This window comes from Pongo pygmaeus, chromosome 7 (assembly GCF_028885625.2).
Source record: "Pongo pygmaeus isolate AG05252 chromosome 7, NHGRI_mPonPyg2-v2.0_pri, whole genome shotgun sequence".
NCBI classification, from domain to species: Eukaryota; Metazoa; Chordata; class Mammalia; order Primates; family Hominidae; genus Pongo; species Pongo pygmaeus.
Window position 1 is genome coordinate 43,336,818 of NC_072380.2, and position 26,721 is coordinate 43,363,538.

Consider the following 26,721-nt stretch of genomic DNA (forward strand, 5'->3'; position numbering starts at 1 on the left):
TTGGGACCCAATAGTAACTGGGCAGGTTTTTATTCCTAGTTCTCTCCGCTGTGTTAGACTGCTGGATCATATGCATTTGAGTACTGGTGGGAGAGGGTTTGGTTTTCTTAAACCTGTAGAAGAAAATAAGGATAATTTCTAATGTTTCAGATTATGTATAAGTAATGGTATCTTTCTGTATCAGGTAGTAGAACTACAAAATAGATTATCCGAAGAATCAAAGAAAGCAGATAAACTAGATTTTGAATATAAGCGGCTAAAAGAAAAAGTTGACAGTCTTCAAAAAGAAAAGGACGTGAGTATATATATTTGGCATTTTGGTTTTCAGCACTGCTAAAGTTAAGGCGATTATGTTTAATTCATGTTTGGCCACATTAATTCATTTTAGTTATGAATTTAAAAATTAGAAATCCTATTTATTTTTAAGCTATAGGAGAATTCCATTTGTGTTTCAGAAATAAGGCAAAAAAGTGGAAAGAATATTTTTATAATACTTCCATTCAGATTTCTTTTTTATATAGTTATCTTTTCTACCACTGTTGCCTCCTTTACATTGTTCTGCTCATGACTTTCTATAAGTTTGTGTAGCTTTCTTGTTTTCTGTCTGATTAATAGAGGACTTTTTGTTGTTCAGCATATTTCAAATCTTTTAAAAATATTTCTATTTTTTCATGATTTATGAATATTTATTGTCTTTGTTCTCCAATGTTTTATGTCTAGTGAAAAGAATGTTAAGAAATTAGTTACTAATTGTTAAAGATGGAGTAGACAGTTTTGTTTAACTGTGGATAGCATATTGCCCTGCACATAGTAGATATTCAGTATTGTTAAATGGGAAAAATTGTTTTAATCTTTTCCTCCTTCTATGATCTTTCCATAGAAAAGCAAAAGGTAAAACAGGTTCATGTTCACTATTGTTTATCATTCTATTAGGTAAGGCAGAGGCCTCTGATGAATAAATTCTTAAAACGTGAAGCTAACCCTCTGTGTTTTTGTGTCTCTCCAGAGGCTGAGAACAGAAAGGGATTCTCTGAAGGAAACCATTGAAGAGCTTCGTTGTGTACAAGCTCAAGAAGGGCAGCTCACAACTCAAGGTAAAAACGTTTTGCGAGTACAAACCAGATGATTTCTTTTTTTTTTGAGACGGAGTTTCACTCTTATTGCCCAGGCTGGAGTGCAATGGCACTGTCTCGACTTACTGCAACCTCTGCCTCCCGGATTCAAGCGATTCTCCTGCCTCAGCCTCCCAAGTAGTTGGGATTACAGCCACACACCACGCCCAGCTAATTTTTGTATTTTTAGTAGAGACAGGGTTTCACCATGTTGGCCAGGCTGGTCTGGAACTCCTGACCTCAGGTGATCCACCCGCCTTGGCTCCCAAAGTGCTGGGATTACTGGCGTGCGCCACCACGCCCAGCCAGATGATTTATTTCTAATAGTATAAATAAAACTATTTGGTTCACTTGAACATGATTGTGCTAATAGATAAAAATGAAACATTGGGCCCACGTGCGCTCCTCCTCACAAAGCCCAGGCTCCAGCGATTGCCTTTTCTTATTGGTCCAAATGGTGGTCCGAACCGTTAGTCACTGAGCCAATTTCCAAATCAGTCACACCCGCCTTTTTCAGACGAACGCGCAAAAGGTGGAGAGGAATCTGAAAAGCAGTTGGTTCGTCTTAGAAAATGGCCAAACCCAGACAGTCTTTGCAGCTCCTTTCCATTCTGAGAGGACTGTGTCCCCTTATTTTTGACCTCTAAGCCTTGCATAAAACAAGCACCCTAAGGAATCGCCTGGCAGTCCAGCTGTCTGTGTGGATGCCGAGTCCCTCCCGAATTGCAGGGCCTGGCTACTGATTGGCCAAGAAAGGCCTCCTAGGCCCTCACTAGAGGATATGAACGCCCCTCCTTGGCGTAGCGATGGGAAGGGGTGGCTCTGGGGTGGACAAGCAGCGGGCTGGGAAGAGGCGGCTACGGGTGGGGCGCACCCAGGAGCGGGAACCTGGGCTCTTGAGGGGTTGCGGGGAGGAGAGAGCCCGCCTGTTTCCTAACAACGAAAACACCACCAAGCCCTCAGTGCCGCCGGGCTGGGACACCTGCCTGACCTGTGTTTCCTTAAGGAGGATTCTGTGCTGTTAGGGATTATTTTTATTCCAGCCCTTGACATTTCCGTACTTCATTTCTCAGTCAGCATTGATTTTTAAAACTCCCGGCCTAGTCTCTTGCCATGGCCTCATTCATCCTGCAGTTACTGAGCGCCTGCTGTTTGCCAGGCACTGTATCTATTAGTAGAGCTGGAGATACAAAAATAAATTAGGCAATTGTGGTACAAGATGATAGGTGCTATAATTGAAACGTGTGCAAGGGCTGGTAGTGACATAAAGGATCTTCCCTGTGGATAGGTTTACCCAGAAAGGCTTCCCAAAGACACAGGATGAGTCAAGAATGAATGATAGGGCTTTCTCAAGCCCATGAAAAAAGTGGACGTGACTTCTCCAGCTATCGAATTAGACGACGCTGCTGTGCTAATTTCTCCAAAGGAGAAACAAAAGTAGTGTAATAGAGGTATTCTAATACTTACCTTAAGATAGATACATATGTTGAGACGGAGTCTCGCTCTGTCGCCCAGGCTGGAGTGCAGTGGCGAGATCTTGGCTGACTGCAACCTCCGCCTCCCAGGTTCAAGCGATTCTCCTGCCACAACCTCCCTAGTAGCTGGGACTACAGGGGTGTGCCACCACGCCCGGCTAATTTTTTGTATTTTTCGTAGAGACAGGGTTTCACCGTGTTAGCCAGGATGGTCTCAATCTCCTGACCATGTGATCTGCCCACCTCGGCCTCCCATAGTGCTGAGATTACAGGCATGAGCCACCGCGCCCAGCCAAGATGTAGATGTAGATGTGTATATATATATATGTGTGTATGTGTACATATATGTATTTTTTAATCCAAGTGCCGTAAGAGATGATTTAAGTCTAATTCCTACTTTGCTGTAAATTGCTTTGGGCAGACAATTTAAGCCTAGACCCAACAGTGCTGTTCAGGTTAGGGGCTGTCAGTGTTTTGTAGAAAAGGGCAAATTTAGGCCAGGCATGGTGGTCATGCCTGTAATCCGACCCTTGGGGAGGCTGAGGTGGACAGAGGGCTTGAGCTCACAGGTTCAAGAGCAGCCTGGGCAACACAGCAAGACACCCCCCAACAAAAAATATTTAAAAATTAGCTGGGCATGGTGGTGTGTGCCTGTGGGCCCAACTACTCAGGAGACTAAGGCAGGAGGATCACTTGAGCCTGGGAGGCAGAGGCTCCAGTGAGCTGAGGTCGTGCCACTGCATTCCAGCCTGGACAACAAAAAGGAAAAGAAAAGGGCCAATTTAGTAATAGGACAATTTGGTAAGGATGACAGAAAGAAAGACTTAATTGCAATTTGAGTTTTTTAAACCTCATCAGGTTTGTATAAGAATGGTGTTTCTTGGCCAGGCACAGTGGCTCATGCCTGTAATCCCAGCACTTTGGGAGGCCGAGGCAGGCGGATCACAAGGTCAGGAGATCGAGACCATCCTGGCTAACACGGTGAAACCCCGTCTCTACTAAAAATACAAAAAATTAGCCAGGCACGGTGGCGGGTGCCTATAGTCCCAGCTACTCGGGAGGCTGAGGCACGAGAATGGCGTGAACCCGGGAGGCGGAGCTTGCAGTGAGCTGAGATTGTGCCACTGCACTCCAGCCTAGGGGACAGAGCAAGACTCTGTCTCAAAAACAAAACAAAGAAAGAATGGTGTTTCTTACTGCATGGTGAATAGTGTTAGAATCACCTGGGGTGCAGATTCCCAGGTCCACTCATGCCTACAAATCAGGGACTCTGGGGACAAGGCTCAGAAAGGTGAATTTTAAAATAGTGCACCAGATGTTTTTTGTGTACATCAATGTTTTAGGCCCTCTGGCATAGGATAATGGAGGCAGATGTAAAGTAAAATTCATTTCCTCACTTTGCATGTTGGGATAACATTTATATCTCACCTTTCTGTCATCCCCTTTATTATCAGTGTGAGATCATACAGTCCTCAAGAAGTATTAATGAAATGACTTACAGAAAAAAATTTCTTAAATAACACTCTTGCCTGACACCCTTTATATAAGCAGAAAGGAGTCTGGGACCTCAGCTTCTAAAATGGGAACCATGCTAAGGACCAAAAAGTGAAGACACTTGGGGACCCCCTGTCTTGAAAATACAACCAACCACAGAAGGGCGTGAGAGTAGTTTCTTGGCTTGCTTGACTTCCTTCTCTCTTTCCCTTGGTTGATCCCAAAAGACCCCAAGCTCAATCATTTAGGTGGGCTGATGATTCCATATAATTCAAACTTTCAATCACTAAGAGAAAAAAAAAAGATGTATGGAGATACCCCAAAACATATTTAGGTTAACTTTATCGTATGCTTTATTTGATTAAAACACTTAACCATTAGGCTGGGCACAGTGGCTCATGCCTGTGATCCCAGCATTTTGGGAGGCCAAGGCAGGCAGATCACTTGAGGCCAGGAGTTGGAGACCAGCCTGGCCAACATGGCAAAACTCCGCCTCTACTGAAAACAGAAAAATTAGCCAGGCATGGTGGTGCGTGCCTGTAATCCTAGCTACTCGAGAGGCTAAGGCACAAGAATTGCTTGAACCCGGGAGGTGGATGCCACAGTGAGCTGAAATAGCACCACTGCACTGCAGCCTGGGCAACAGAGCGAGACTCTGTCTCCAAAAAAAGAAAAAAAAACACAAAAAAACAAAACACTTAACCATTAAAGAAGTCCCAAAAAGATTCACAACTTTAAAAAGAAAACTGGTATGTACTATCATAAACATAAGGTGTCATAAACATTGAATACCATCATAATGGGCTCTGCTGCTAACTAGCTGTGTGGCTTGAGCTAGTAACTAAACTCTCCAAGACTTGGTTTGTTCTGCGAAATGAGAATCATAACTTATTTCTCCAGAGCCAGATGAAGAGTTGTAGATGCTCTTAGTAATGCAAAGCACTCCCCAATATGTAATTTTAAATGAAAACAGTATTAAATGTAATATAGAAAAAGTTGTGCTTTTTCCTGTGTTGGCTGTAATACTCTGATATTCTTTCTTAAGAAGATATCAGATAACCATTTTCTTTTTTTGAGACGGAGTCTTGCTCTTGTCACCCAGGCTGGAGTGCAATGGCGTGATCTTGGCCTCGCTGCAACCTCTGCCTACCGGGTTCAAGTGATTCTCTTGCCTCAGCGTCCTGAGTAGCTGGGATTACAGGTGCCTACCACCACGCCCTGCTAATTTTTTTTTTTTTTTTTAGATGAAGTCTCACTCTTGTTCCCCAGGCTGGAGTGCAGTGGCACTATCTAAGCTCAGTGTAACCTCCGCCTCTCAGTTTCAAGCGATTCTTCTGCCTTAGCCTCCTGAGTACCTGGGATTACAGGTGCCTGCCACCACACCTGGCTAATTTTTGTATTTTTAGTAGAGACGGGGTTTCACCATGTTGGCCAGGCTGGTTTCAAACTCCTGACCTCAGGTGATCCACCCGCCTCGGCCTCCCAAAGTGCTGGGATTACAGCTATGAGCCACCACACCCAGTCACTTTTTGTATTTTTGATAGAGAAGGGGTTTCATCATGTTGGCCAGGCTGATCTTGAACTCCTGGCCTCAGGTGATCTGCCTGCCATGGCCTCCCAAAGTGCTGGGATTACAGGCATGTGCTACCGCGCCCAGCCAGATAACCATTTTCTCTTGACAGATTAGAGTGACCTAGTTTTCCTGGTGATCTAAGCTCATACCTAGTGGCAGGTAATTTAGTATTGCACACTTAACACAATTATTTCAAAGATTAAATAAGATATGGGCCAGGCATGGTGGCTCTTGCCTGTAATCCTAGCACTTTGGGAGGCCAAGGAAGGAAGATTTCTTGAGTCCAGGAGCTTGAGTTTAGCCTGGCCAACACGTTGAGACTCCATCTGTCTCTAAATATATATTATAAAAATAAAAATAATGGCTGGGTGCAGTGGTTCATGCCTGTAGTCCCAGCTACTTGGAAGGCTCAGATGGGAGGATCATTTGAGCCCAGGAGTTTGAGGTTACAGTGAGCCGCTTCACTCCAGCATGGGTGACCGAGCGAGACCCTGTCTCTAAAAGAAAATGATACTTTTCTTTTAAGTACATCAGACTTCCTAAAGCAGTGAATTTTTTTCAACTGAGAAAAGTTGAGTTGGTGTCAATCCATTAAGGAACTTAGATCCTAAGGAGAAAACTGCTCTTTCTCCTAGGAAAAGAACCACACTTCGCTCAAGGTTTACCCCTCCCACTCCTTTGTCATCAGCTGGGGATGGTGGAGGCTGATGGATTGCTTGTTTGGCTTCACAGTTCACTCCCAGACTAGTAACCAGCCTGTGGCTTTTCAGTTACCTGAAACTGGAATTTTTCTTTTCCTCTGACTACGACATTCTTTTTTCCCTGCTCCTCTCCTTCATTTCACCTCCTAGCCCTCTCTCTGTTGTCTTATTAATCAGCTCTCTTCTTGCTTCATTTTCTAGTTTACCCAGCTGCACAGAAACCATTTTCACTTTGTTCTCACCACCACTCTCCTTCTTTATTCTCTTTACCGTTTCTAGACCAAGCTTGTCAAACCCTAATTGAAATATCCTAATTTTTTTCCCTATTCCAGATTACCAAGGACAACTGAAGGAAATTATTATATATATTTCTTGTTTTCATCAAAAATATATGGTTTGTGATTATAACAGCATCCTCATTGCTGCCTCGCAGTTCTTTCACATATCTCTAATCATCTCTACATGAGTTTTGTTTTTTCTTTTTCTTTTTTTTTTTTTTTTTTTGAGGTGGAGTTTTGCTCTTTTTGCCCAAGTTGGAGCGCAATGGTGCGATCTCTGCTCACTGCAACCTCCGCCTCCTGGGTTCAAGTGATCTTCTGCCTCAGCCTCCAGAGTAGCTGGAATTACAGGCACCCGCCACCATGCCCGGCTAATTTTTTGTATTTTTAGTAGAGACCATGTTGGCCAGGCTGGTCTTGAACTCCTGACCTCAGGTGATCTGCCTGCCTCCGCCTCCCAAAGTGCTGGGATTACAGTTGTGAGCCACTGCACCTGACCTGTACATGAGTTTTTATACAATTTTAAGAATCTAACCTGAAATTTAACCCTTTTTCTCTCAGCTCTGATATCAAGAAACCATAAGGCCTTTCATGTAAACTATCACATTTGTTTCTTTGCACCTGTAAACCTATAGGTTTTAACCTTGCTGCTATAGTTTGAATGTCCCCTCTGAAACTCATGTTGAAAGTTAATACCCAATGTGGTAGTTTTGAGAGGTGAGGCCTTCAAGAGGTGATTAAAGCATGAGGACTCTGCCCTCAGGGATGGATTAATCCATCCATGGATTAATATGTTAATGGAGTAATGGTCATCATGGGAGTGAGACTTTTATAAGAAAAAGAGAGCCTGGTGCAGTGGCTCACACCTGTAATCCCAGCACTTTGAAAGGCCCGAGGCGGGTGGATCACCTGAGGTCAGGAGACCAGCCTGGCTGACATGGCGAAAACCCGTCTCTACTAAAATTACAAGAATTAGCTGGGTGTGGAGATGGGCGCCTGTAATCCCAGCTACTGGGGAGGCTGAGGCAGGAGAATCACTTGAACCTGAGAGGCAGAGGTTGCAGTGAGCCAAGATCGCACCACTGCACTCCAGCCTGGGTGACAAGAGTGAAACTCCTCAATAAAAAGAAAAAGAGACCTGAGTGAACAAGTGAGCATGCTCAACCCCTTCACCATGTGATGCCCTGTGTTGCCTCGGGACTCTGCAGAGAGTCCCCACCAGCAGGCAGGCTCTTACCAGATGTGCCCCTTCAGTCTTGGACTTCTCAGCCTCTAGAATGTAAATAATAATTTTTTTTTTTTTTTTTTTTTTTTTTTGAGATGAGGTCTCACTCCTTTACCCAGGCTGGAGTGCAGTGGCACGATCTCAGCTCACTGTAGCCTCTGCCTCCTGGGCTCAAGTGATCCTCCCACCTCAGCCTCCCAAGTAGCTGGGAATACAGGCATGCATCACCATGCCCAGCTAATTTTTTGTATTTTTGGTGGAGATGGGGTTTCACCATGTTGCTCAGGCTGGTCTCGAGCTCCTGAGCTCAATCGATCCGCCCACCTCGGCCTCCCAAGGTGCTGGAGTTACAGGCATGAGCCACCACACCCAGCCAAAAATAATGTTTCTTATAAATTACTGAGTTTCAGTTATTCTGTTATAAGCAACAGAAAAAGGACTAGGACACCCTTTTTGTGTATGTATCCTTTGACCTAGCACTTTTGCTCTAGGAATTAAATTTACCCTAATGAATTAAAGCATTGTTTCTAATAGTGAGATTTTGAAACAGCCTGAAAGTTCAGCAATACAGGAATAGTATTCTTATTCAACTGTATACAGTAGAGCCATTTAAAAGAATAAGGTGGCCGGGTGTGGTGGCTCACGCCTTTAATCCCAGCACTTTGGGAGGCTGAGGCGGGCAGATTGCCTTAGGTCAGGAGTTCGAGACCAGCCTGGCCAACATGGTGAAACCCCATCTCTACTAAAAATGCAAAAATTAGCTGGGTGTGGTGGTGGGCACCTGTAATCCCAGCTACTCGGCAGGCTGAGGTAGGAGAATTGCTTGAACCCAGGAGACAGAGGTTGCAGTGAGCCAAGATCATGCCACTACACTCCAGCCTGGGTGACAGAGTGAGACTCTGTCTCAAAAAAAAAAAAAAGAATAAGGAATATTTTCTATAAACCTGACAGAGAGAAATATGTATGTTACATCATTACATTTAAAAAGTAAGGCTGGGCACAGTGGCTCACGCCTGTAATCCCAGCACTTTGGGAGGCTGAGGTGGGAGGATCACCTGAAGTCAGGAGTTCAAGACCAGCCTGGCCAACGTGGTGAAACCCCATCTCTTCTAAAAATACAAAAAATTAGCTGGGCGTGGTGGCGGGCGCCTGTAATCCCAGCTACTTGGGAGGCTGAGACAAAAGAATTGTCTGATCCGAGGAGGCAGAGGTTGCAGTGAGCCAAGATCGTGCCATTGCATTCCAGCCTGGGCAACAGAGCGAGACTCCGTCTCAAAAAAAAAAAAAAAAAAAAGTAGAATAGAATAGAGGTTACCAGGGGATAGGGGAGGGAGGGATAGGGAATTATCGCTTAATGGTTACAGAGTTTGTGATTTGGAGGATGAAAAAGTTTTGAAAATAGGTAGTAGTGATGGTTACACAACATTGTGAATATACTGAATGCCATTCTATTGTACACTTAAAAATGCTTAAAATGGTAAAATAATAATAATATTTTAAGACCACTGTGACATGGTCCTTTACTTGAAAATGATTTTTGCTGTTAAAATTAATGCTCAAAGTAGGGTTTCATATCGAAAGTTGTATAACTGTGTTTTCCATTAGCCTTATATTTATGTTTGTATATTTACAGGGTTAATGCCTCTTGGAAGCCAGGAGTCTTCAGACAGTCTAGCTGCAGAGATTGTTACACCAGAAATCAGGTAAGGAGATTGTGGTGTTCATACTTACACTGCACAGTATTCCTGGAGAAAACGTACTTCTCTACAATATGAAGAAGATCATTTCCTTATTCTTTCTCATCGACACTTTCAACATGAACTCAGTGTTAAATTTTTATGTTTTCAACATGTTAAAAGCTTTCCTCTACTGGCCTATGGAAAATTGATTTGCTCACTTCAATAAGACAATCTTTCACACATATAAAGCCAATTGTTATGTCCAAAGCTTGAGTATCCTCAGCAGACATTAAGCAATGAAGACATTTGGCCTGTAGACAATAGTTATGCTTAGCTATAAGCATGCAAAATTATTAGTTATTAAGATTTATCTGCTAACCAGCCGGGCTTGGTGGCTCACACCTGTAATCCCGGCACTTTGGGAGGCTGAGGCGGGCGGATCACAAGGTCAGGAGATTGAGACCATCCTAGCTAACACGGTGAAACCCTGTCTCTACAAAACATACAAAAAATTAGCTGTGTGTGGTGGCGGGTGCCTGTAGTCCCAGCTACTCGGGAGGCTGAGGCAGGAGAATAGCGTGAACTCAGGAGGCGGAGCTTGCAGTGAGCTGAGGTTGCGCCACTGCACTCCAGCCTGGGGGACAGCGCGAGACTCCGTCTCAAAAAAAAAAAAAAAGATTTATCTGCTAACCACATGGAAAGGTCTGGGAAAGATAATAATGCTATAGACAGGAGGAAATGACTCCCCATCTTAACTATTCTTCCCTCAATCATACCTTATATTTTTAATCATAGCATTTTAAAAATTCCATTTATTTATTTATTTAGAGGCAAAGTCTTGCTCTCACCCAGGCTGGAATGCAGTGGCACAGTCATGGCTCACTGCAGCCTTGACCTTCTGGGCTCAAGCAGTCCTCCTACCTCAGCCTGCTTAGTAGTTGGGATCTCAGGCACTTGCCACCACGCCTGGCTATTTTTTGTAGAGACCGGGTTTTGCCGTGTTTCCCAGGCTGGTCTTGAACTCCTTGAGCTGAAGTGATCTGCCTGCCTTGCCCTCCCAAAGTGCTGGGATTACAGGTGTAAGCCACCGCACCCAGCCAGTTTCATTTATTTTTATGCATAACTAGCTTTATGTATAAAAATGAAAAATAAGTGGGGGAGACACCAAGTGTCCATTAAAAGGAGACTGATTAATTCTGAATATTGCTTTTTACCTTTTTGGGGCCTATTTGCCCCTTTTCAAAATGGACACTGGCCTTGCTTCTTCATAAACTCCTTGGTGGATATTAAATAACAATTGTGTAAGGGTTTCATACACTGTAAAAGTTGAAATAAGCATTCAAATATTTTTTGAATAAATGGAAACAATTTGTAGTTGTTGGTTAGCATTTGTTTAAGGACAAATGGGCTGGGCGCGGTGGCTCACTCCTGTAATCCTAGCACTTTGGGAGGCCAAGGTGGTTGGATCACCTGAGGTCAGGAGTTCAAGACCAGCCCGACCAACATGGCAAAACCCTGTCTCTACTAAAAAATACAAAATTAGCTGGGCTTGGTGGTGCATGCCTGTAATCCCAGCTACTCAGGAGGGTGAGGTAGGAGAATCACTTGAACCCAGGAGGCAGAGGTTACAGTGAGCCGAGATCGCACTATTGCACTCCAGTCTGGGCAACAAGAGCGAAACTCCATCTCAAAAAAAAAAATAAGAAGCACAAACAAAAGGTGTGTTAAGGCAGCACCAAATCCGGAAGTATCTTGTGTACCTTCTTCTTTTCTGCCATCTGATATTCTACTTTATAATTGAACCAATAAGATTTGTTGAATAAATGAACACGTATTTATGAACATTTATAAATAAGTGGTTATGTCCAAAACAACTCACAATTTTTAAGGAAACTTATTGGTAATACAGTTAGTTTTTTAAACTAAGAACAATGATAGGCCAGGCACGGTGGCTCATATCCAAAATGCCAGCGCTTTGGGAGGCCAAGGCAGGCGGATCACTTGAGGCCAGGAGTTCGAGACCATCCTGGCCAACATGGCAAAACCCCGTCACTACTAAAAATACAAAAAAATTAGCTGGGCGTGCTAGCACACACCTGTAATCCCAGCTACTCAGGAAGCTGGGCACGAGAATCATTTGAACCTAGGAGGCAGGGTTGCAGTGAGCCTAGATTGCGCCACAGTACTCCAGCCTGGGCAACAGCTAGATTCTGTCTGAAAAAAAAGAACAATGATGATAAAGATTCAGCAAATATGGCTTTTCTGAGTATGACTAGATACAGATTAAAATATGCTCTGTGTCCAGAAGAGAGCTATCAAGGAAAAATGATAAACTGGGATGAAAATTTTGCAACATGTTTTAGACAGTGGATTAATATTTGATACTTTTCATTGATGTTAAGAGTGTGGACAAATTGGAGATCTCATAAACTGAAGGGAAAAGATTAAAGTGGTACAACCTTTCTTTTGGGGAGATTGGCAGGATGTGTCTGTTGTCTAAAAATGCACCTATCTTTTGATCCAAAAATTAGTTTTCTGGGAGTTAATCCTAAGGAAAACCAAGGATATACAGAAAAGTGTATTTATAAAGCTAATCTTATTAACTTGTTAAAGCTCAAAATTGGCAGCAATCTAAATGCCCAGTAATTGGGCATTTATTAAATAAGTAACGATTTTAATGCCATGTCATTTAAAATATTCAAGTATATTTAATGATATAAAAAGATTGCGAAATTTTAGGTGTAAATAGCAGGTACCAATGTAACATGTACTGTGTGATCCCATTTGAAAAATGTTTGCATGTGAATATACGTGCATAGAATTAGAAGGCTATATTTCGGCAGTAGTCATTTTGCGCTATAGTTATGGAGGGTTTATATTTTCTTTTCATTTGTCTTCTTTTTCTTACAATGTATGTGTTTACTTTGTAACTGAAAAATATACAGTCCGTGTTGCCCATACTGAGGCAGAAGAATTGCTTGAACCCAGGAGGCAGAGGTGGCAGTGAGCTGAGATCGTACCACTGCACTTCAGCCTGGGTGACAGAGAGAGACCCCGTCTCAAAAAAAAAAAAAAGTCCATGTTGCCCATAATAAAATACATCAAATTCTAAATAATTGCTTGAAATAGATCACAGATTTGGTTCATCTTTTCAGTAGCAAAAGTAAAAGATTTATTGTGTTTACAAAATAAGAGCCATGCGTGTGTGTGTATGTTTCTTTCTTTCTTTGATTTTTCTTTATCCACAAGAAGCTTTTCCACAGCTTTTTATAGTATCTGGTATCTGTTCATACTATCTTCATGGGGCCCTCTAAAGATGACCCTGTGTAAAGAAAAGAATGAATTATATCTTCAACAAGTATGTCTTCATATGAACTAACATTTAATTATATTGTCCCTGCAGTAAATATGGTGGCAAGTTCTGTATGGATACTGTTTTTAATATCCCTTAATGTAAGCTTTTGGCATATACAGAGTCCAAAACAGTGAAGTCCAGTAACCTGATTGTAATGATCTGGCTTGTTTCAAGAATTTAATTTTACATATTTCAGGAATGGGTAGACTGAATGTCTTGAAGTGATTCTTGTCAAATATAGTATCTTGCCTCCAAATGATTGATAATTTAAGATCATAGCATTAGAGATTGTATTCTCTGATAAGAATCAAATAACAAATAAATGCATTCATAGTTTAAATATTTAAATCAGGGAAGAAATAGGATTTTGAAATCATATTTATTACAAATCATGATATTTAGAAACTGTATTATTTCTATAAAGAAAATATTTAAAACCTGAAATGTAATGTTTTTGCCAGCTATAATAGCTGAATTTGTTGCAGGTTCTTTATTTTTCATTTCTGTTTTGGTATTAAATTTGTAAGAGTGCTTAGCTGGATTTGATACCTGTGTTGTGTATTAATGCACCAAATGACTGTGTATATAATATTTAGTTTTTATTTTGTTCATTCAGGGAGAAACTTATTCGTCTTCAGCATGAGAATAAGATGTTAAAGCTAAACCAAGAAGGTTCGGACAATGAAAAAATAGCCTTATTGCAGAGCCTTCTAGATGATGCAAATCTACGCAAGAATGAACTGGAGACAGAGAATAGGTAGAGTATTATAGGTGGCCACATCAGGGTATAAGTTTTCCCTATTTGTCTTGATTCTGAATCCCTTAAACAAAGAACTGGCAGGGCATGGTGGCTCACGCCTGTAATCCCAGCACTTTGGGAGGCCGAGGAGGGCAGATCGCTTGAGCTCAGGAGTTCGAGACCAGCCTGGGCAACATGGTGAATGAAACTCCATCTCTACAAAAAAATGCAAAAATTAGCCAGGCATGGTGGTGCATGCCTGTGGTCCCAGCTACTCAGGAGGCGGAGGTAGAAGCATCATTTGAGCCCAGGAGGTGGAGGTTGCAGTGAGCCAAGGCTACACCACTGCACTCCAGCTTGGACAGTAGAGCAAAACTCTGTCTCAAAACAAACAAACAAACAAAAAAACCAACAACAAAGATCTGAATTGTAGTTTGAAAAATGGCCATGTGCTGTTCTCTTTCCCTTTTAGAGAACTTGAATCCATTTCTCCACTTTTGGGCAGACTTGCCAAAAAACATTGGGCCTTTTTAGAATGGTGTCCTCTTTACTTCTTCATGCAAAATGATACCAGAGCTCTACCATTTACCCTTTCTAATCACTAATTAAAACTAGAGGATTTTTAAAAACCTGATAATTCAGTCTTTCACAAGAATTTCAATTCACAGTTGTTGTCAGGCTAATAGAGTTTACCATTTCCACAGGCCAGTGTGTTGGAGCTCTGTTGGTGTGGGGAGAGCAGTAGCTCCCTCGTAATTGGATTGACAAAGCATTTTTCTTCTAATCTGTTATTTATTGTGACCCTAAAAGGAAATGATTCATCTTAGGAACAACTGACTTATTTTGAGAATTTAGAATCTGCAAAATTAACAAGAAAATCACTTTTCTGCTTGTAAGTTTTCAGCAACTTGGTGCTATTCACTCAGTTACTTTAAAATCAGTGATTTACTCTGACAAAGGTTACATTTATATTTTGTTGTGACTGTCTTTTTGTTCTTTTCCTTTTTGGAAATGTTTCTTAGATCCCAAACATACAGTTTTTTTTTTCTTTATTTGTTTTGTTTTGCGTTGTTTTTGTTTTACTGCAGTGATACTCTGTCATTTTTTAAGGATTTGACGTTTTTATTAATAGCTTCATAGCTCACCTGACATTACAGATTCTTTGTTTATTTTGAGTGATTGATTTGGCTTCTCCCGGATGGAAGTCAGTCTTAGGAGTCACAATTGCTGTGACAGTTGTACACATCCTACCTACCCTTCTTCCTGTAGCTTTACATTTTAAAGCTACTGAGATAGAATCAACAAACAGTGTAAATCAGTATAAATGCTAGAGTGATTATAAGAGCACCATCAAGCATAAACAGAAGGAGAAAATTTTACATCAACTCTTAAGAGTCTAGAGAATGAGGGATTTTTTAAAGTACTCAGAAAAAGTGGGAAAATGGAGACAGTGGAGCGGAGGAGATTGTGGGAGCAGCTGGCGGGCGGGCAGTCCCTCTGGTGCAAGTGTCTTGATGTTTGCCTCATTCATCCTTTGCCTCTGGGCTGTATTTTAGCTATTTTAGTCAGAAAAGTCTCTCCTTACCCTAGTATTTTTTTGGTGAGAAAACACCCACAACTTTCTTCATACTGCTTTGCATTGTTTCTCACAGGCTTTATAATTGTTGCTCTTTTTCCCAGAGACAGGACAGCCAATTGTCATTTATACAGTGTCCATGTCTGTGGATGACTAATCACCACCCAAGTTCCTGTGTGACTTACTGCTGGTACAACTTAGTGTTGTGATTGTTTCTTAAATTACAACACTGATGATGAATAACTTAGATTATGGCTGCCTATGATCTATAACGATAATAACAGGTAATATTTACTAAGCACCTGTTTGTCTCAGGCATTGTGCTGGGTGTCTTAAATATGCTTTCTTACTTTATGAAAGTTTTACAGATGAGGGAACTCAGACTCAGACCCTGGCTGCCTGACTCCAAAGCCTCCATACCTCGTCCATACCCTTTTTCTTGCCAATTTATCTTCTACTATGTTTGCACAATATTTATTTCTTTTCCTGTCTTCCTCTCACAGGATGTTTTTTCTCCTAAGTGACTTACCCTAAGTTTGTTCTTACTGAGTTTAATGAGTATTTATATTACCTTGACTCTAGCTTAATATCCTACTAGTTTACAACATTGGGTCCCACTGAGTCTGTTACAGTTTGCTCACTGCCCATGTATATCACCTGTCAGAAAGCAAAGTCTGTCGTAGACCTCTAAAGTCCTTTCCAATTAGTTTTCCCAAGAGTGAGCACTTTAGTGTATCTGTAATACCTGCCAATCCTCAAACAATATTAGAAGAGGGTGGAGGGTTGAGAGGGAAGCCACATCAGGATTCCCCAGGAATTCTGTCAAAGTAGACCTGATCTTGTTTCTCTACCTCTCAGACTGTGCTATAATCTCAAGCTCACCCTGTCCCTGCATCCCACAGCTGTATATATTCAGCAGTTAGACTTTGATTAAAATCTTAACTATCTCAATCCTTGAAGTGGGAGAAAGAAGGTAGAGGCAATTCACATTGATAGAATACCAGCAATGTGCAGGGACTCTGCTAGGCACACTTTAGTCTTTTAAACAACCCCATGAGGTAGGCATTATAATCCTCATTTATTTTGTAGATGAACTTTTTATTTTTTTTATTTTTGTGGGTACATAGTAGGTATATATATTTATGAGTTACATGAGATAGTTTGATACAGGCATGCAGTGCGTAATAATCATATTGGGGTAAATGGGGTATCCATCCTCTCAAGCATTTATCATTTATGTTACAAACAATCCGATTATACTCTTTAGTTATTTTTAAATGTACAATTACATTATTTTTTACTATAGTCACTTGTTGTGCTAGCAAATACTAGGTCTTACTCATTCTTTCTATTTTTATGCACCCATTAACCTCTCCCCACTACCCTTCCCAGCCTCTGGTTACCATCCATCTACTCTCAAGCTCCATGAGTTTAATTTTTTTAATTTTTAGCTCCCACAAATAAGTGAGAGCATGTGAAGTTTGTCTTCCTGTGCCTATTATTTCACTTAACATAATGACCTTCAGTTTCATGCATGTTTTTGCAAATGACAGAATTTCATTCTTTTTTATGGCTAAATAGTGCTACATTGTCTACATCTACATATACCACATTTTCTGTGCCTGTTAATTTTTTTATTTTATTTTATTTTTTTGAGACAGGATCTCACTCTGTCGCCCAGGCTGGAGTGCAGTGGTATGATCACAGCTCACTTAGGCTCAACCTCCCAGGCTCAAACTATCCTTCCATGTCAGCCTCTGAGTAGCTGGGACTATAGGTACACACCACCATGCCTGGCTGATTTTTAATTTTTCGGAGAGACAGGGTCTCCCTGTGTTGCCCAGGCTGGTTTCAAACTCCTGGACTCAAGCGATCCTCCCACCTCAGCTTCCCAAAGTGCTGGGATTATAGGCATGAACCACCATGTCCAGCCTCTTTTGAGAAATAAATATCTGTTTAGATCTTTTGTCTTTTTTTTTTTTTTTTTTTGAGGATCTCACTCCTTCACCCAGGCTGGAATGCAGTGGCACAATCACAGCTCACTGCAGCCTTGATAGCCCGGGCTCAAGCGATCCTCCCACCTCATCTTCCAAGTAGCTGAGATTACAGGCATGTCCACCACGGCTAGCTAATTTTTTCTATTTTTTTGTAGAGTTGGGGTTTTGCCATGTTGCCCAGGCTAGTCTTAAACTCCTGGGCTCAAGCAATCCACCCACCTCAGCCTCCCAAAGTGCTGGGATTACAGGGATGAGACACCATGCCCAGGTCTCCTTGTGCCTATTTTCAAAATCGGATTATTAAGAGTTTTTCCTGTAGAGTTGTTTGAGCTCCTTATGTATTCTGGTTAGTCATCCCTTGTGAGATGGGGAGTTTGCACGTATTTTCACCCGTTCTGTCGGTTGTCTCTCACTTTGTTGATTGTTTCCTTTGCTATGCAGAAGCTTTTTCACTTGATGTGATCCCATTTGTTCCTTTTTGCTTTGTTTCCCTGGGCTTATGGGTAATTACTCAAGAAATTTTTGCCCACACCAATGTCCGGTGAGCGTTTCTCCAGTTTTGTTTTATTATTTTCAGGTCTTAGATTTAAATCTTTGATCCATTTTGATTGGATTTTTGTATATGGCAAGACATAGGGGGTCTAGTTTCATTATTTTGCATAATGATATCCAGTACCATTTATCGAAGAGACTGCCCTTTCCCCAGAGTATGTTCTTGGCATCTTTGTCAAAATAAGTTCACTGTAGATGTATAGATTTATCTCTGACTTCTCTATTCTGTTCCACTGGTCTGTGTATCTGTTTTTATGTAAGTGCCATGCTGTTTTGGTTACTATAGCTCTGTAGTATAATTTGAAGTCAGGTAACGTGATTCCTCTAGTTTTGTTCTTTTTGCTTAGAATAGCTTTGGTTATTCTGGGTATTCTGTGGTTCCGTATAAATTTTAGGATTGTTTTTTCTATTTCTGTGAAGAATATCATTGTTATTTTGATAGGGATTGTTTTGAATCTGTAGATAGCTTTGGATAGTATGGACTTTTTTTTTTTTTTTTTTTTTCGGAGCTGGAGTCTGTCTCTGTCGCCCAGGCTGGAGTGCACTGGCATTATCTCAGCTCATTACAACCTCCACCTCCCAGGTTCAAGCGATTCTCTTGCCTCAGCCTCCCGAGTAGCTGGGACTACAGGCATGAGCCACCATGCCCAGTTAATTTTTGTATTTTAGTAGAGACAGGGTTTTGCCCTGTTGGCCGGGCTGGTCTCGAACTCCTGACCTCAGGTGATCTGCCCACCTTGGCCTCCCAAAGTGCTGGGATTACAGGTGTGAGCCACTGCTTCTGACCAACAATATGCCAACATATGGTACTTGGACATACTGAGTACTTTGTTTTTGTTTTTTTTCCTTTTAGTGGAGAACTGGGTCTCACTAAATTGCCCAGGCAGGTCTCACACTCCTGGGCTCAGGCTATCCTCCTGCCTTTGCCTCCCTAACAGCTAGGATTACAGATGTGAGCCACCGCACCCAGCATGGACATTTTAACAATACTGATTCTTCTAATTCATGAACATAGAATATCTTTCCTTTTTTTGTGTCTTCAATTTCTTGCATCAGTGTTTTATAGTTTTAGTTGTAGAGCTCATTCACTTCTTTGCTTAATTCCTAGGTATTTTATTTTATCTGTAGTGATCATAAATGGGATGCTTGATTTCTTTTTCAGATTGTTTGCTGTTGGCCTATAAAATGTTACTGATTTTTGGCTGGGCCCGGTGTTTCATGCCTGTAATCCCAGCACTTTGGGAGGCTGAGGCGGGTGGATCACAAGGTCAGGAGATTGAGACTATCCTGGCAAACACAGTGAAACCCCGTCTCTACTAAAAATACAAAAAATTAGCCAGGCGTGGTGGTGAGTGCCTGTAGTCCCAGCTACTCAGGAGGCTGAGGCAGGAGAATTGCATGAACCTGGGAGGTGCAGCTTGCAGTGAGCTGAGATCATGCCACTGCACTCCAGCCTGGGCGACAGAGTGAGACTCTGTCTCAAAAAAAAAAAAAAAAAAGTTACTGATTTTTGGCCAGGTGCGGTGGCTCTTACCTGTAATCCCAACACTTTGAGAGGCTGAGGCGGGCAGATCACAAGGTCAGGAGATTGAGACCATCCTGACCAACATGGTGAAACCCCGTCTTTGCTAAACATACAAAAATTAGCTGGGTGTGGTGGTGCACGCCTGTAGTCCCAGCTACTCAGAGGGCTGAGGCAGGAGAATTGCTTGAATGCAGGAGGTGGAGGTTGTAGTGAGCCAAGATCACGCCACTGCCCTGCAGCCTGGTAACAGAGACTCCATCTCAAAAAAAAAAAAGAAATGTTACCGATTTTTGTATGTTGATTTGTAATTTGACTTCTTCCTTTCTGATTTAGATGCCCTTTATTTCTTTCTCTTGTCTGATTGCTCTAGCTAGGACTTCTAGTACTGTGTTGAATAACAGGGTGAAAGTGAGCATCCTTGTCCTGTTCCTGATCTTAGAGGAAAGACTTTCAGTTTTTCCCCATTCAGTATGATACTAGCTATGGGTCTCTCGTATGTGACTTTTATTATGTTGAGGTATGTTCCTTTTATACCTAGTTTTTTGAGAGTTTTTATCATGAATTGTCATTGAATTTTATCAAATGCTTTTTCAACATCAATTGAAATGATGATATGGTCTTTGTCCTTTATTCTATTGATATAATGTGTCACATTAGTTGGTATGAGGATGTTGAACCATCCTTGCATACCTGGGATCAATCCCATTTGGTCATAATAAATAATCTTTTTAATGTGTTGTTGACTTTTGTTTGCAGTATTTTATTGAGGATTTTTGCATCAATATTCATTAGTTATATTGGCCTATACTTATATATATATTTTTAAGACAGGGTCTTACTCTGTCGCCCAAGCTGGAGTGCAGTAGCTTAGTAGAGCCAGGTTTTCACCGTGTTGGCCAGGCTGGTCTCGAATTCTTGACATTAGGTGATCCACCTGCCTTGGCCTCCCAAAGTGTTGGGATTACAGGCGTGAGCCACTGTGCCTGGCCTATAGTTTTTTTTTTTTTTTCTTTTGATGTGTCTTTGTCTTGTTTTGGTATCAGGGTAATACTTGCCACATAGAATGAGTTTGGAGGTATTCCTTCTTCCTCTATTTTTCAGAATAGTTTAAGTAGGATTGGTATAAGTTCGTCTTTAAATGTTTTGTAGAATTTGCCAGTGAAGTCATTGGATCTGGGGCCTTTATTGGGAGACTTTTTATTATAGCTTCAATCTCATTACTTGCTATTGGTCTGTTCAGGTTTTGGATTTCTTCATGATTCAATCTTGGTAGATTATATGTGTCTAGGAATTTATCCATTTCTTCTAGATTTTTCAATTTTTTGGCATATAGTTGCTCATAATAACCAGTAATCCTTTGAATTTCTCCGGTATCAGTTGTAATGTCTCGTTTTTTGTCTCTGATTTTATTTATTTGGGTCTTCTCTCTTTTTTTCTTAGTCTGGCTAAAGGTTTGTCAATTTATCTTTTCAAAAAACTGGGTTTTTTTTTGTTGCTCTTTTGTATTGTTTTCTTCATTTCAAATTCATTTATTTCTGCTCTGATCCTTATTTTTTATCTATTTATTTATTTAGAGACAGAGTCTCACTCTGTCGCCCAGGCTGGAGTGTAGTGGCGCGATCTTGGCTCATGCAACCTCCATCTCCTGGGTTCAAGTGATTCTCCTGCCTCAGCCTCCAGAGTAGCTGGGACTATAGGCGTGCACCACCACCCCTGGCTAGTTTTTGTATTTTTAGTAGAGATGGGGTTTCACCACGTTGGCCAGGCTTATCTCAAACTCCTAACCTCAAGTGATCCGCCCACGTTGGCCTCCCAAAGTGCTGGGGTTACGGGTGTGAGCCACCACGCCCAGCCTGCTCTTATCTTTATTATTTCTTCTACTAATTTTGGGTTTGGTTTGCTCTTCCTTTTCTAGTTCGTTAAGTGGCATTGTTAGGTTGTTTATTTGAAGGTTTTCTCTTTTTTGATGTAGGTACTTGTGCCCATAAATTTTCCTCTTACTACAGCTTTTGCTGTATCCCATAGATTTTGGTATGTTGTGTTTCCATTATCATTTGTTTCAATAAATTTTTCAGTTTCCTTGTTGATTTCTTCGTTGACCCACTGGTCATTCAGGAACATATTGTTGAATTTCCATGTGTTTGTATAGTTTCCAAAATTTCTTTTGTTACTGATTTCTAGTTTTATTGTGTTCAGAGAAGATGCTTGATATTATTTCAATTTTTTATTTTATAGATGTACTTTTTTCATAAATATTTTCTTATATTTATGTTGCTTACATATTTCATACTTTAACAGTTACATTACTATTTCTGCTCACCTATTCCCCATTGAGAGAATTTAGCTGATTTTAAACCATTCCAAAGAACATCTTGGTACATACTGGATTGTGTTTTATGATGTTTACAATGGCTTCCACCTAGTTGGCTTACAGTATCGTCTGATGAAATAATCTCAAAAATGACTAAGATGGATAGTTGAAATAATCTTGTAGTTGAATACATATTTCCATTTTGCTTTCTGAAAAGACTGAACAGTATTATGGTATTACTAGTAGTGTGTTTATGGACCTGTGTCCCCATATTGAATGTGGATTTTTCAGGTAATTTATTCTTTTGTTACTCAAAACCACTCAGATTTTTTTACCTTGATGTAAAAAAGTTATTATAGCTTTAATTAAATTTTTACTGTGATCCTTTCTAAATTATAAACCTATAATTTCTTGTAATTTAAGTAAAAGCATTTCTTATTAAACTGGCTGTTTGGATTCTAAACACTCTCTGTCTTGTTTTCTCCTTAATTTGGAGCAGTCTGGCTTCTGCTACTACCATTTCACGAAAGTATTTCTTACTGAGATAACTGGTCATCTCTTAAATGGCCAATCCCATAGCAGCACTCAAGACTTTATCTTTCCTCATCTTTCTACTATATTCAGTGTTGTTATTCAGTTCCCCCTTCTTCAAATTTTTTATTTCAATAATACCCATCTCTTACATTCTCTCTCATTCTCTGATATTCTTCAGGGTGAGGTTCTTCTTTCTACCCCTTGGTTGATCCGCCATGGGCCTTCTTTGTTAGTCTTTTACACTGTTTTTCACATTCTTTCTAGACAATATCATTTTTGCTCATGGCCTCAGTTAACTCCAAATGGCTCCCAAATCTGTATGTTCAACTCAGGCTTCTCTGTGCTTTAGATTGAGGTATCTAGCTGTTTGACAAATTTCTAGGCATTTCATTTTCGATAAATGTAAAATCAGATCCCTATATTTCTTTCTTATCCTGTTCCTTTTGTCTTCCCTTCTCAGTGAATACCAAAATCCTTATATTCTTTTGCCTTTTCTCAAGATAGTTCCTCTGTCCCTTTCTATTTCCTCCTCTGTCCCTTTCTATTTCAGGCATATTTAGTAATAGTAATAATAATAGCCTTCTCTCATCTTCATGCCTGCTCTTGAACCTTTTTGATAATATCTTCCATTTTAAAACCAAAGTGATCTGTCTGACATACTACCTGTATGATCTGTCTGACCATGTTTTCCCTTCTTGCAATCCTTCAGTATCACCCAAGACCTTGGGAGGTAAGCTGGTCTCCTGAATGTTACATCATGACCTAGAGAATTTATGAAAGTCAAGCCATGGGCCGGGCGCAGTGGCTCATGCCTGTAATCCCAGCACTTTGGGAGGCCGAGGTGGATCACCTGAGGTCAGGAGTTCGAGACCACCATCACCAACATAGTGAAACCCTGTCTCTACTAAAAATACAAAAATTAGCCAGGCATGGTGGTGCGCATCTGTAATCCCAACTACTCAGGAGGCTGAGGCATGAGGATTGCTTGAGCCTGGGAGGCGGAGGTTGCAGTGAGCTGAGATTGCACCATTGCACTCCAGCCTGGGCGACAGAGGGAGACTTCGTCTCAAAAAAAAAAAGAAAAGAAAAAAGAAAGAAAGAAAAAGAAAAAAGAAAGTCAAGCCGTGGAATCAGCGTTATTTAAGGTTATCTGAGTTATTCCAGTTTCAGCCTGAATTGAGGCTTGCTGATTACCGGATAATCCCAGCAGACACTTTGTATTCCATACAGGGTTGTGCTGATCTCCTTTTCCCCCAGTTTCTCTTCGGCCATTCTTCCTCTCATAACATACTCATCATCCATACCATTCCTGAATTCACTGCGTCCTCTTATTTTTCTGCATACTTTGGACATACTGACCTCTGTCTTGAATCTCCTTTCCACCCTTAACCCATAGAAGTTTTATTTATTGTTCTAGTCTCATTTCAAGTCCAGAGTATTTTAACTCCTCCAGAGTTATTGCTTCTTTGACCATCATTTTTATATGCATCTATGTACTACTTTGAAGTTTTTATCTGATTGTATTTTATTTGTTTACACTTTTTCTTCCCCACTAGACTTTAATTCCGTGAGGGCAGGGATCTTTTTTTTTTTTTTTTTTTTTGTGAGGCAGGGTCTCACTCTGTTGCCCAGACTGGAGTGCAGTGGCACGAACACAGCTCACTTCAGCCTCGACCTCCTGGGCTCAAGTGATCCTCCTACCTCATCTCCACGAGTAGCTGGGACTTACAGGTGCTCACCACCATGCCTGGCTAATTTTTCTATTTTTGGTAGAGATGGGGTTTCACCATGCTGGCCAGGCTGGCCTCAAACTCCTGAGCTCATGCAGTCCATCCACCTTGGCCTCCCAAAGTACTGGCATGGGCCACCACGCCCTGCCTGAGTGCAGAGATCTTTTAATACTAGTGCTGAGCACAGTCCTTGAGACATAGTCTTCATAAACATGTATTGAAGTGAATTTCAGAGAAATTAATATGCATAAGTACATTGGTTCTAAAATATGTGCCCACCCAAACACTGTGTTAGAAGTCATCATTCGAAATTTCAAGCAATACCAAAAATAATCAGAAAAGTCAGCTGCCACTCATGACATTAGGCCACTACTATACTACTACTGCTATAACATGAGACTTGATTTTGCTAATTATACTTTCTAACTAATATGACAACCTAAGGAAAAAAGGCATACATAAGTCACCACTTGGAAAATTAATGTACATTTCATTTCTAGGCTGGTGAATCAAAGACTTCTGGAAGTACAGTCACAAGTTGAAGAATTACAAAAATCTTTACAGGATCAAGGCTCAAAAGCAGAAGATGTAAGTTTTAATATGTACCAACCATGGTCCATCAGTTTCACAATGTTGAGAAATAACTTTTATTTTTTATTTGATGTTTTTTGTCAAAATAATTTAGTATTATATTGGTTATAGAAAAGAAATAGTGTTTTCCTTTTTACTAACATTCCTTATAAAAAGGACCAGATAGTACTTTTTATACTATATAAATATACTTTTTATATTGTCTCTTCAGATTCACTCTGCTGGGAATTAGAAGTTCATTTCTAGTTACCAACTGAGGAATTAATTGAGGCTTTATGTTTTAAATGTGCTCAACTCAGTATTCAAAGATAAAGTGTAGGGTTTTTCCCCTTTGGCCAAAAAAAAATTGCTAGTGGGAATTTGGAATGTTCAAGTAGAAATTTTTAATGTAAACGTGACTTTAAGAAAATACTGCCGTCCCTAGTATTGCATTTTCTCTAAATCTCTGAATCCCTCTTACTCCTTCTGTTCCCCGACACTGGCCCTTTTTGCGCATCCCCCAGCACTCTGCGTCTCTGTCACAGCTCTGCACACTTGCACTAGAATAGAGTAAATGTATTAGCCAAGGACTGCCTTTCTTCACACCTGCGTGTTAATCTTCTATCACAGTACTCAGGTAGCACATAGTGGTCTATCTGTGGCACAAGTGTAAGTAAGTCAAATTTTGCAAATCCTTTATGTTTAATGAACAGTAAACAACAGAGCTAAGACTTAGAGTGTTCAAAAATAGTGTAAAGAGGAGAAAAAACAAAATTTTGGTGATCAGTCTTTGCTTCAACCAGATGTTTTGTTTTTTTCCTGTTACCAATGTAATTTGCTGTAAACTCTGGCATTTGAGCTTAAATGTTTGTTTCCATTGATAGAGTCATTTTGGAGGATTAACTTCAAAACTATAGTTGTAGCCAATTCCATTTGGCCTTATTAACATAAGAGGATATAAAAACGAAATGAACCAAAGAAAGGGAGTTAAGTGTGTTACTTAAAACTTGTGAATACTAGATACAAAAAGCTCATCCATGGCCTAGCTTAATGAGTTTCTCCAGACATCATCTCGTGTGTATTGGCAACATGTCCTTCATTCTAACATGGGTGATGTTAGCTCATCCCTTAATCAATGTGTTGGCAGTCCTTGTTAGATTCCCAGATTGATTTCTGGTTCCTAAAACTGTCACCAACATTTAAACTTCCTTATGCCCTTATTAAAATTTAAAACATGTTTTTATTCAAAATGCTAAATCACAGAGGTGAAACAAAACCACCATTAGTGTATTAAAATATTATTAAGCCTAATTAAGTATCTTAGAGGTGAACTGAATGGTGGGGCAACATTTCTTAATTCAGTGAAATCGCTAGGTCCTTTAAACTGAGATAAATGTAAAATCCATTCTGGTCTCTAAAAGTCTGAGGAGACTTTTATTGATTCGTTATGGGAGTGAGGGAAGGGCATGTGGTACATAGAAAGTAAAAATGGTGAAATATCAGAATCAGCTTAAACTTCAGTGTTATAATGATGGCCATTGTGCATGGTTCTCTTACATTAAAACATAAATAAAAGCATTTATTCTTCAAAAGATAGTTTGGCATAGCTTGATTAGGTATCACTATGGTAATCAAATCTAATTAAATATGCTGTGGGCCATTACTTTAACAGAATGTATTTCAGAAGTGAGATGCTAGCCCTGTCAAGTACTATTTACATAAACTAGTCCATTTATTTGACTGTCTAGATACCAATGTCTTGCTGTAAACTAAGCAGAACTTTGCTCTGAGCTCTTTTCTATATGTAGAAAAGATTCAGATAGCTGAAACTGTGCCTCCAAATGGCTTAGAGAAATAAATAGTGCAATACAGGATATATGGTTCTTGCCCAGCAAATATTTTTATGTTTTTGTCTTACTTTTCTCTTTCTCTAACTTAGAGTGTTGCATCTCGGGAATGTGCAACACATAAAGCAACCTGCCAAAGGAAGTGGTCCCCTCTGGAGAAGAACAACATAATTTCTGCCAGCTTCTGTTATCAAAAGCACAGTCCTTTCATGTGATCTTAAGTCAGAGTAGAAGGGGATGCACATTTTTATTATTATTTTTATATAATTTGTTTTTAGCATGGAAGCAGAAAAACATTGTTATATCCAGCCATATGGATAATTTGAGCTAGCCACAATATATAAAACTTCAGAGAACAAGACAGGATGAGGAGACGGTAGAAAAAAGAAAAATGTACATTTCTTTTAAAAAATGCATATCCTGGGCTGGGCACAGTGGCTCACACCTG

The 26,721-nt window shown here is 40.5% G+C and overlaps 1 protein-coding gene across 4 annotated transcripts in view; it reads left to right on the forward strand.

Annotated features, from left to right (window-relative positions):
• The window catches only part of HOOK3 (hook microtubule tethering protein 3), a 130,710-nt gene that overhangs the window by 72,746 nt on the left and 31,243 nt on the right, over positions 1-26,721 (forward strand). For 2 of the 4 annotated variants that reach the window (XM_054499783.2, XM_063668729.1), the window contains exons 12-16: positions 185-295; positions 1,007-1,094; positions 9,492-9,561; positions 13,509-13,649; positions 24,357-24,444. In XM_054499783.2, the coding sequence (XP_054355758.1) occupies positions 185-295; positions 1,007-1,094; positions 9,492-9,561; positions 13,509-13,649; positions 24,357-24,444 (498 nt within the window). The remainder of the gene's footprint in view (positions 1-184; positions 296-1,006; positions 1,095-9,491; positions 9,562-13,508; positions 13,650-24,356; positions 24,445-26,721) is intronic. The other 2 variants (XM_054499784.2, XM_054499786.2) reach the window with 2 other exon arrangements.